Source organism: Parus major, chromosome 26 (genome assembly GCF_001522545.3).
Source record: "Parus major isolate Abel chromosome 26, Parus_major1.1, whole genome shotgun sequence".
NCBI classification, from domain to species: Eukaryota; Metazoa; Chordata; class Aves; order Passeriformes; family Paridae; genus Parus; species Parus major.
The window spans coordinates 4,849,563-4,861,078 of NC_031795.1; the positions used below are offsets into that span (position 1 = coordinate 4,849,563).

The window sequence follows — 11,516 nt, forward strand, 5'->3', positions numbered from 1 at the left end:
ATCCATATTTTAATCCATATTCCATCCATATTTTATCCACTATCCAACCTAACCTCGAGCACTTCAGGTACAAAACAACCCCAACCCCTCTGGGAATCCCATCCCACTCCGGAATTCCTCACCCTCACCTAAAAACCCCCATCCCCTTTCACCCCTCCTAAACCAAACCTCCCCAAAAAAAACCCCCATCAATTAAATCAACAACAACTAATTAAATTCAGCCAGAATTCCTGATGGAAATCCTTTTTTTTCCAGGTGACATTCCTAGAAAAAGTGACAGAGTATTACATAAGCAGCGAGGAGGACCGGAAAGGGCCGTGGGAGGAGCTGGCTCGGGATGGATGCAGATTCCAGAGGCGGATCCAGGAAACCGAGGAAGCCATCGGATACTGCCTGAGCACAGAGCACAGACTGAGGGTATTCCACAGGCTCCAACAATTCCATTCCCAAAGGACTGACCCCTTCTAGCACCTTAAAACACTTTGGAATTTTTCCCAAATCCCACCCGGAAATGGCAGCTGAGTGTGCTGAAATGGGCTGAAAAAAAAAAAAATAATGGGATTTTTATTTTTTTTTTTCCTTTTTGTCCCCCCTCCACCCCTCATTTGATATGGAATAATTTAATTTGCATATCCCTGGAGCTCCCTGGAATGCTGAGGGTGCTCTAATTGCATTCCTGTTAATTAGCACTTGACACAACCGGACTGCTCGGGGTTCCATCCATTCCCAAAAATCACTTTTTTTTGGGAAGTGGGGACTGTTCTGTTGGATTTTTTTGCACTTTGGGAAAAAAAAAAAAACAACAAAAAAAACCCTATTTTGAAGGAAATATTTATGGGATTCATTCCTTGGAATTGCAGTTTTGATTTCAAATTCCCTGAGGGATGTGCTGGTGTGTTTTGGGGTTTTTTTTAATGTTTTTCCAGCTTTTCCAAAAGCCTCATTTTTAAAAATCCCTTCCTTTAAGGAATTTTTTTCCCTTTTTTTTTTTTTTTCCTTTTTTTCCTGGAATTATCCAAACCTTTTGAGTGTTTCTGAAGCTTTTTGAATTTTGAATATTCCAGCCAAGCTTTTGTTTGATTGATTGAAATAATTCCCTTTTCCAGGATTATTCCTGAGATTTTTTTTGGCTGCTTGTCCCAACAAATTCCTTTATTTTTTTTTTTTATGGCAAGGAAATTCCTCATCCCAATTAATAATTAAAACTTAATGAGGCTGTGGATGATGCTTGAATTTAGGGAGGAAAACCTCCTTAATTATTTAATTAATCTTTGCTGTAATTCTGCTTTGGGAGAGGGATTGAAGTGAATTTTTAGATCCAATCTGTTTATCCTGATAATTTTCTCAGATTTAAGGAAATTATCTTGGATTTAAAGAAATTTAAAGGCAAAAATTCCCTGTTTTCTTTCCCAAAAAATCAGTATTAACTCCTTGTGTCTGCACTGGGCTCACCAAAAACATTTCAGTGAGAGGACAAAACTCTTATTTATATATATTTTTTTTTAATTTAAAGCATTAAATTATTTTAATCAAAATCATTGAGGGGAATGGAAAAAGGGGTTTGGAGCTGGAGGTTGGTGTGGGAATTTTCCAAGCAGGGAATAAAAATGGAAAAATTCCAATGTTTGCACAAAGTTGGATCAATAAATCAATTATTTGTTCAGCTGGCCGGGATATTTTCCATTCTGTGGAAGAAAAAAAAACTTTGGAGTTTATCCTCAATTCCTTCAGTTTGGAATTTGGAAGAAAATTATTTAATCCCCTTTTATCCTGACTTGAAAAATCCCAGAATTTTTGGATTTATCCTTTATTTTTATTGCAGGAAGTGGATTCTTGGAGTTAGGAAAAAAAAAAACAACACCCCTTTTGGTGGTGGAATTAGAAAATCCAGGGGATTCATTCAATTAGAGTTAATTGGGATTCATTCAGTTAGAGTTAATTGGAATTCCAGCTGCTTTTCATCCCAAAAAATTGGATTTTTTTTCCCTTAAAAAAATAAATAAATATATATTTTTGAAGATTTTGCTCACATTTGGATCTGCTTTTGAATTCAGGGGGGGAAAAAAAAAACAACAGAAGAAATGCAATTCCAAGAGGAAAAAAATATTTGGATTTTTTTTTTTCCCAAGGAAAACACTCTGCTCCCGTTTTTCCATGGATCTCCCAATCCCTGGGATCTTTGGGAATGTGGTGCTTCGTTTTTTCACGGACAACTCGGATTTCTTGGTGCTTGGGAACGCTGGGAATCCAGATCTGCTTGGAAAAACGGGAATTAAATAATTCCCAGCTGCTTCCAAAAAATGTTAAAACCTTGGGAAAAAAAAAAAAAAAAAAAAAAAGGAATTTTTTCCCTCATCATTCCCAATGCTTGGATGAGCTTTTCCCACTTCTCCAACCTCTTTTTTCCCAGTTATTCCCATGAGGAAATGGAATTAACCCCAAACCCCTGAACGCCTCAGAGCTCCCCTTTTCCCTGAGAAAATTCCTAGAAATAAGTGGGGAAGCAAAACTGGGGATTTAAATCAAAACTGCCGTCCTGCAGATTTTTATTTTTGTATCATTTGGGGAAAAAGTTTGGATTTGGCTTTCTATGGATTTATTTTATTTTTTTTTTTCCTTGATTTGTGGCCCTTTGGTTGGTTTTTTTTTTCTACCTAAAAAAATTCTATTTCTGTACATAAGAAACTGTTCGGGACTAATCCGTGCGTTGGAATAAAAGAGATTTGCAGGATAAATCCGGGAGAATTTTGGGGAAAAAAAAACCAACCCAAAACTGCTGTGAAATCCAAGGATTTCTCAGTGGGGAGAAGCTGCTTTGGTCATTCCATGAGCTGGGAATTCCATCCAGGGAATGTGAAGCTGGAATTCCTGGCAGGAGCTGGGAAATGATCCCAAAATTAGGGGTGAAGGAGGAGCAAACTGGATTTTTCCAGGGATTCCTGAGGAATGGGATGAAGGATTTTTTGGGGTTTAACCAAAATCAGTCACCCCCAGGGTTCTGCTCCACTTGTGGTCATTCCCTGGGAATCTCTGGAATTTTGGGGAAGAAATTCCAAGTTCCTGGAGGTTTATTCCTTTTAAAAAAAAAAAGGGATAAACTCAGAATTCCCACTTTGGAGCACAATCCATGTTTTCCCTTCTTTCTTTTCTTGTTCATCCCTAAAAAACCCCAGGGTTGATTTTCCTGATTATCAGGATAAAAAAAAAACCTGCTGGAATAAAGAAAAAACACAGATTTTCCTGCAGAATTCCTGAAAAAGAAACAAAAAACAGGATATGAGGAATGTGGGGTGGTTTTAAAAGCGGATTTTTAAATCCAGAATAATTTACTGCCTCTAAAATGGGCTTTAAAATGAAAATTGGGATTTCTCCCTGCCGGGAAAAAGCTGGAAGTGGCACAGATGGAACACAGGGAAAGCTTCATCCTGCTTCATTCCCGCTGGGAATTCTTTATCCCATCAGCACCAGGCTGCGCTTGGAGGAGAAAAACTCCTGCTTTGATCCCGAAATTGCAGTTTTTCCTGGGGCTGGGAAGCAGGAGAAGGCACAAAGATGGAATTCTGCCGCATTCCAGGGAGAGGAGTTTACACCCAGAAAAAAGAACGGGAGGAATTCCCGGTTTTTGTGCTCCAGCTGGGAACGCCGGGGGTGTTCCCAACCTGGAATCCAGCTGGATTGGAGCAGGGGAGGAGTGCCAGGGACACCTCAGCACAGAATTCCCAGAGAATCCGTGGCTGCTCCATCCCTGGAAGTGCCCAAGGTTGGACGGGGACGGTGGAAATCCCTTCATTCCCTAAGGATGATCCCGAAATCCTCCCCATCCCGAGCATTCCAGTCAGGGAGGGGACATCTCTGGGGACACATCCCTGGCATTCCCGCTTCCCTTGTTTTCCCGGGAATGTTTTGTCCAGGAGGTGGTGCCAGAAGCGCTCGGGACTCGCAGGCAGCGCCACCCGCTGTCCCCAAGTGCCACCCCCGGGAGCCACAGCCGCGCCCGGTTGTGTGACATTCCTGGCGCCTGAGCCACCACGGGATCCCGCAGGAAACATCCCCAGCTCTGGAATGTTCTGGATGCAGGAGGAGGTGGCAGCTGCTGGCTTCCACATGGGGATGTTGGAGCTGGGAGGAAAATCCAGGAAAAACAAGGAAAATCAAGGAAAGGAAAGTGCAGAAAGTGAAGGGAAGGGGAAGGAAATTCCTCTTGTTGGGAGAAAAATCCTCGTCCCCAAACTGCCATCCCTGTCCAAGGCCATGGATCTTCCTGCAGGATCATTCCGCTGTCCTCTTCCTTTTGTTATCCCAGGAAAAGGCAGCGAATCTGCCTGTCTTGGACAGGGGATGGAATTTGGGCACCCTGGGAGTCACCACAACCCTGAACCAGCTCCAGCCTGAGCTCCCAATTTATTTCCCTCAATCCCAGATCCCTCCACTTCCCCGTCTTGCTCCTCTTTTGGGGGAAAAATGAGGAATTTGGGGCACAGTCACGGATGGATGGGGAGGGTGGGAGTTTGGGATTTGTGTTGGGAATCAAGGCAAAGTCACCCAAGGGGATGGATCCCTGTGGATAACACTGGATGTCCATCCCTGGAAGTGTCCTGGGCCAGCCTGGACAGGGCTTGGATTAATCTGGGATATGGAAAATGTCCCTGCCCGTGGCACTGAATGAGCTTTAAGGTCTCTCCCAACCCAAACCACTGGGGGATTCCATGGAAACCAAAGCCCCTGCTGGTATTCCCAGGCTCCATGGAATGAACAGAGATTTCCAGGTGGAACTGTTCAGGGAATGAGGGAGCTTTTCCAGGGGAAGCCATCCCCAGGGAATGGGGCTTTTCCAGGTGAAACTGCCCAGGAAATGGGGCTTTTCCAGGAAAAACAATGCCCAGGGAATGGGGGAGCTTTTCCAGGTAAAACTGTCCAGGGAATGGAGCTTTTCCAGGTGAAACTGCCCAGGAAATGGGGCTTTTCCAGGAAAAACAATGCCCAGGAAATGGGGGAGCTTTTCCAGGTGAAACTGCCCAGGGAATGGGGGAGCTTTTCCTGGTGAAGCCATGCCGAGGGAATGGGGGAGCTTTTCCAGGTAAAACTGTCCAGGGAATGGGGGAGCTTTTCCAGGTGAATCCATGCCCAGGGAATGGGGCTTTTCCAGGTGAATCCATGCCCAGGGAATGGGGCTTTTCCAGGTGAAGCCATGCCCAGGACGGTGGCAGCTTTTCCAGGTGCCATCGGCTGCTCTCCCAAAGGGACCGACCAGACGTGTTTTTCTCATCCAGTGGTTCAAAGAACTCCTGGAAAAGCTTTCGGGGAACTGGTTTCCCCAAATCCCGGCGGGGAGCTGCTCTGATGTGGGGACTGAGCAGGAAAAGCCCTGAAATGCTTCAGTGGCGGTGCTGGGTCAAATATTCACCTTGATCTTGGAAATCTCTTCCAACCTTAATCCTAAAATCCCTGCTTTGACAACCAGGGATTCTTTTGGGAACCAGGAAATTTTGAGGTGTTTTTTTTCCCTTCTTTTCCACCTCCGAGGCTTCTCCCGAGCCAGCATCTCCCTGCCGGTGCCACGAGCAGCTTCGGGAAGGCGCCGCTGAGGCAGGGAGGGCGAATTGGCTCCTTCAATCAGCGGCCCAGGAGCCTCCCAGACCCCACCTTTGGCCTTAAAAGACATTTTTAATTGAGGGCTGCGAGAGCAAATCCCCGCTGGGCAGCCCCAGGAGTGCCGCAGATAATCATCAGGGTGCCCTAAATACGGCTCGGCCGCCACATCAGACGGGGCCAGAAGAATCCCACATTGTTCCAAACGAACAGGAGAGGGAAGTAACAACTCCATAATTACTCACCTCCAGTTAATTGATGGTAATTACAGCGAGTAGGCACTGGAGGAAGCGCAGCGATGGGCTGGCCCTGGAGAGTCACGGGGAGGGTGCCCTGCCGGCTCCGAAGGGGTTAAACTCCATGGGTTTGGTCGGGGAATTTTTTTTTTTTCTTTCCTTTTCCCTCCCTCGCGGGTTATTGGCAGCGCACAGAGCCGGGCTGGAAGGGCTGAGCTTTGCTCCCGAGGACTCGCGGGGCATTTCCCGGGCCGGGTTCCGTGCCCGGGCTGCTCTGTCCCCCCGTGCCACCCCCATGGGGGATGACATCGACTGGCTGGACCTGCCGGGCAGGTGGACCTACGGCGTCTGCGGGGACGGGCGGATCTTCTTCATCGAGTACGCTCCTGGGGGGCTGCAAAAAAGGGCGGGGGGCTCGCTTTGGGCTGCAAACCAGAGCTTCCTCCTGCCCTGCTTGTCCTCCTGATTCTCCCTCCTTGGGGTCGCTGCTGTCGCGGTTCTCCTCTGGCCCAAACTCCCCCCGTTTGGCTGGAGAAGTCCCCCCCGTGGTGCTGAGAGGTGGGAATGGGGTGCTGAGCCCCCCCGGGGGTGCTGACAGCCCCTCTGTCCTTGTCCTTGACAGCGACGACACCAAATCCACCAGCTGGGTGCACCCCGGCACGGGCTACTCCATCCAGAGCGGGCACTTCTCCTGCGCAGGTGAGGCTCGGGAAAGCCAGGAAATGGGAAATGTGGACTGAAATCTTCCGGGAATGCAAAGGAGACCCCCCAAATGTGGACTGAAATCCCCCGGGAATGCAAAGGAGACCCCCCAAAAACGGAGCCAGCAGGAGCTGTGTGCAGCCGGGGAGGGCTGGGAGGGTTGTACGAGGTGATGTTGTCTCTCCCCAGCCTGGGTTGAGGTTTTTATTTTTGGAAAGATTCCTGGTGGATTTTCCCTTCCCTCCTGTGGTCTCTGATGAGGAGGGGCCTCGAACCTCTCCAAAAATGCAGTTTGAGCGCAAAGCGTCGCCGTCAGCCCTGAATCCCCGCCCGCAGCATCCTGCCCTTCTCCAGGGGGTGCTCCCGGGGGGGACAGGGAGGTGACCCCGCTCCTGGCCTGTCCCCGCAGGGCTGCCCCGAGGCTGGGAGGTGGACACCACGATGCACGGAGGCCTCTACTTCATCAAGTAAGTGGGAAAGGGCCGGGGGGGAGAAGCTTTTGCATCCCGGGATGCTGCAGCTCCCTGGGATGGGGAAGGACCGGCCCCAGCTCTGAGCTCGGCACCTGCAGCTCCTGCGCCAAACGCCCGATGTAAAATTCTCCTGGGAGGCTCCGGGGAGCTCCGGGCTGGGGTGGACGAGCCAGCCACCCCCTGCTCCGCGTCATCCCGCAGGGAAACATCCCCCGGAGCCCAGCGGGGAATTCCTGCGGGGCCCCGGAGCTGGCTGTGCTGGCCGGGCTGAGGCAGCAGGAGCGCGGCTCGGGGAGGCTCCAGCCCCAGGCGCTGCTCCCGGTTCATCCCAGCGCGTTGTTCCCCGTTCCCTTCGCCCCTTCCTTGCCTCCGGTGCTGGGATTGGGGCCGTGGCGAGGCGATTTTGGTGTCTAGACAGGCTGAGAGCTGCAGGCTGTGCCTCGCCTCGCGTGGGGCTCCGGGTCCTGCCGGGTGAGGCAGTTCCAGACGGGATCTTTGAGCCCGTCCCTATCTGGCACCCGGAGCTTTCCCTGTGCGCCCAGACAGCAATAAAAACCCGGCAAAGAGAGCAAAGATCCCCCGGCGGGCTGGAGCAGAACGCCGGGATCAGCCGCTCTAATCTGGGCAGCGCGGACGAGGCGTCCTTGAGGAAGCTCCAGACGGGGCCGGGAGTGGGGCTGGGGCTGCTCCGGGAGCCTCCGGGTGCGGCTGGAGTTGGGACCTCGGTTGGGACTTTTTCTGCGTGTCCCAGGACTGGGAATGCCGGGGAATGGGCCGGGGCTGTGTCCTTGGAGTCGGGGAGCACATTCCATGTGTACCCCAGGACCCGGGAATGTCACAGAGGAGCAGGGAAAGGGCCGGGGCTGCTCCGGGAGCCTGTGGTGGGGTTGGAGCTGTGACCTCGGGGACAGGGACCACCTTCCCTGAGCTCCACTGGAATGTCACAGCGGAGCAGGGAATGGCTTTGGAAGGTGGTGGCCACCAGGCCAGGGCTGGGCAAGGGTCCTGCCAGCCCCACCCGGGGCCCAGGGGACCGAGTGGTGGCCGTTGTCCTCCAGGGGTGGCACCGGGCCCGGCTGTGGAGAAGAGAAGCTCCGAGGGATGGCGGGCAGCACCCAGTGCCTTCTCCCGCTGCTCCCATGGGATTTTTTCATCCCAATCCTGCCCCCAGCTCTGCCTGCAGGAGGAAAGGCTCCGCTGTGTCCGTGGCTTTGGGATGGGGGCTGCTCCAGCAGCTCCTGCTGTGCCGTTAAGGGAACAGGGAATGACTGGACACCAAATTGGGGTGCTCAGACTGTTTGGTTAGGCTGGGGTGCTCCCCCATGAGCTCCCCGGTTTCTGCTGGGCTTTCTGGACCCTTTTTGGGGGGCTCCCTGGAAGCAGGGGGGCAGTGGGATGTGGAGTAGCCGCTGTGGATCCCCCCTGCCTGCACAGCAAGGGGACAGTGGCTTTGGGGAGGGGACAAGCGCAATTTTGGGTCCTGCTGTGGGCTGGCAGGGAGGGAGGGTGGGGATCCAGTGAAAGCCACCCCGCTGCCCTGCCCCTAATGCCCCGTGGCTAATGGGGGGATTATAGGATCAAGGGCTGGTTTTCCCTTCCCGGGGCGCCCGTGGCTGTCCCCAGGCCCAGGAGGGAAGGTCCCTGCGGGGTCTGAGCCCGAGCTGGGTGCGGGCAGGTGCCAGCGGGGTCCTGGCAGCTGGGACAGGCACAGTGAGGGCAGTGACCGAAGCGCGGTGCCGTGGCTGCAGCCTGCAGTTCCTCCGTGCCCAGCTCGGGCCGGGCTGGGGGCCTGAGCAGGGTCCTGCCAGCCCCGCCTGAGCCACCCCGGGCACCAGCTGAGCTGTCCTGCAGTGCCGGGGTGCAGATCCCAGTTCCTGAGGGTTCCACACCTGGCTGGCTCCAAAGGGGCCGCCCTGCCCCGCGGGATGCAGGATCCCGCGGGATGCGCGGTCCCAGGGATGCGGAGGGATGTCCGGGCACCCAGGGGGGGATGCAGGAACCTCTCCGTCCGCCATCCCGGTGCTGGCATGCCCGGGGAGCATTGTCCGAGGCTGGGATGCAGGAAAGGGAGCAGGAACCCTTCTGTCCCCCGACACGGGGATGCGCAGGGAAGTGCGGTTCCTGGGGGGAAGCAGGTCCCTGCTGCTGGGATGCGGATCCGGGCTGTCCCCGGGTTCTGGGATGTGGATCCAGGCTGTCCCCGAGCTCTGGAATGCGGATCCAGGCTGTCCCCGAGCTCTGGGATGCGGGTCCAGGCTGTCCCCGGGCTCTGGGATGCGGATCCGGGTTCTGGGATGTGGATCCAGGTTGTCCCCGAGCTCTGGGATGCGGACCCAGGTTGTCCTCGGGTTCTGGGATGCGGATCCAGGCTGTCCCCGAGCTCTGGGATGCGGATCCAGGCTGTCCCCGGGCTCCGGGATGCTGATCCATGCTGTCCCCGGGCTCCGGGATGCGGATCCAGGCTCTCCCGGAGCTCTGGAATGCAGATCCAGGCTGTCCCCGGGCTCTGGGATGCAGATCCAGGCTGTCCCCGGGCTCTGGGATGCGGATCCAGGCTGTCCCCGGGCTCTGGGATGCGGGTGCAGCGCGATCCGGGCTGCTCCCCGCGGGATGCAGGGGGTGTGTGCGGGGTGGGCAGCGCTCTCCAGCCCCCTCGCAGGCTCTCGGGTCCCCTCGCTGCGGCACAGAGGGGGTCGGGGCGGTCCCCCCGGGGGCTGCGGAGGTGGGGGGCGGTGGGGGCGGCGCGGCCCCCCCGCCCCGCTCGGTGCCAGCCCGGCGTCACGTGCCGCTCGGTGGCCCCCGAGCATGCCCAGCTCCGGCTGCGGCTCCCGCTCCGGCTCGGGCTCGGGCTCGGGCTGGGGATGGCGGGGAAGATGCTGCGCCCGTAGGCAGCGGGGGGGGACCGGCCGCTGCCCGCCCCGCACGGTGAGTGCCTCCGGCGCGGCTCCCTTCCTCCTCCTCCTCCTCCTCCGCTCTTCCTCCTCCTCCTCCTCCTCGCGGGCGCTGAGCGGGGGGCGCGGAGCGGCAGCGCATCCCCTCATGGTGCTGGGGGGGCTCTTTTAAGGAAGAGGAGGGGGCTGCGCTCCGGCCCCACGGGCAGAGCAGGGCGCGCTGTGGGGGCCGGCACCCCCCGGCTGCCCGAGGGGCTGCCCCTGCAGCCCCTGCCCCCCGTGCCGAGCTCGGGGTGACGAGTGACCCCCCCCCCGAGCTGTCCTCGCCGTGTGTTTACGGGCGGCGAGCTGCTTTGTGTCCCCAAAACCCCAAACGCTGCGGGCCGGGACTCCCTGGGTTTGGACCTCCCGGGCTTGGCCCCGGCTCTCCGGGGCAGAGCAGCGCCCAGGCTTTGGGGGAGCCCCGTTAATCGCTGGCTCAGCCCCCCCAGAGCCCATCCTGGTGAAAGGGGGGCTCGGAAGGGCCGGACCCCCAGCGCCGCGAGCCGCGCTGGTCCCCGCGCTGCGCTGGGGCCGGGCTGTGGTGAATGGGGCTGGGAGATGTCGTCTGGCGCTTCCCAGGGAAGCCGAGACCTTCCCTTGGCTCCGCAGCTCCTTTCGCTGCCTGCTGCGAGCGGAGAGCCATCCTCCTCCCCCTCCTCCTCCTCCTCCTCCTCCTGGGCCGGGAGGAAGGGCAGCGCCGCCGCTCCGGGCCCCCTCCTGCACCGGGGGGAGTCTGGCGGTGCCGGAGACGCTCAAGCCGCAGCCGCCGCTGCCCCGAGCCCTCAATCGCAGCTTTGTTGAGCCGCTCGCAGCTCGGAGGGAAACAGCCTCAGATTCATCACATGATGGGGATGTTAATACGCCACGAGTCTATTAAACCCCAGCGGAAGGGGCCGGACCGGCCGCCCCTCGGGGCTCGCCGGGGACCCCACAGCTGACCGCGGGCCGGGGGGGTCCGGTCACCCCGTCACCTCCTTGCGGGCTCTTGGCCGCCCCCGAGGGCTCCGCGCCACCCGGCCCTGCCGCCCCCCGGTGACACGGCCGCGGTCCCTCGGCTGCAGGGGGGCCGGGCCCCCGCTCCAGATGGCCGCGGGAGCCGCTCCGTTAATCCCGGCCGCGGGGAGGGCAGCAGGAGGGCGCCGGTGGCCACGGCGGGGTGCGGGGAGGGCCGGGAACGGAGCGAGCCGGGGCTGGCGTTTGCTGCAGGATTCATCCCTCCAGGCTGGCTGCGGCGCTGCGTGCGGCTCTGCAGCCGGGGATCGGCAGCACCCCGCTGCTTGCTCCCACTCCTGCGCGTCTGCAGGAGAGCCTGCAGCCCGCTGCGATCCTGCTGTGATCCCTCCGTGAATCCCGCTGTGATCCTGCTGTGATCCCTCCGTGAATCCCACTGTGATCCTGCTGTGATCCCACCGTGAATCCCACTGTGATCCTGCTGTGATCCCTCCGTGAATCCCGCTGTGATCCTGCTGTGATCCCTCCGTGAATCACTCCATGAATCCCACCATGATCCCCCCATGAGTCCCACCGTGATCCCTCCCTCCATGAATTCCACTGTGATCACTCCATGAATCTCTCCATGAATC

At 56.3% G+C, this 11,516-nt stretch overlaps 2 protein-coding genes across 2 annotated transcripts in view; both read left to right on the forward strand.

Moving 5' to 3' along the window:
* The window catches only part of PPP1R15B (protein phosphatase 1 regulatory subunit 15B), a 7,667-nt gene extending 4,932 nt beyond the window's left edge, over positions 1-2,735 (forward strand). The window contains exon 2 of the mRNA XM_015650923.3: positions 256-2,735. Coding sequence (XP_015506409.2) covers positions 256-468 — 213 coding nt within the window. The 3' untranslated portion in view covers positions 469-2,735. The remainder of the gene's footprint in view (positions 1-255) is intronic.
* A 7,062-nt stretch (positions 2,736-9,797) lies between these two features.
* Positions 9,798-11,516, forward strand: part of PLEKHA6 (pleckstrin homology domain containing A6) — a 150,689-nt gene continuing 148,970 nt past the window's right edge. Inside the window, exon 1 of the mRNA XM_033519953.1 lies at positions 9,798-9,925. The gene's annotated coding sequence lies outside the window, so the exon portion shown is untranslated. The remainder of the gene's footprint in view (positions 9,926-11,516) is intronic.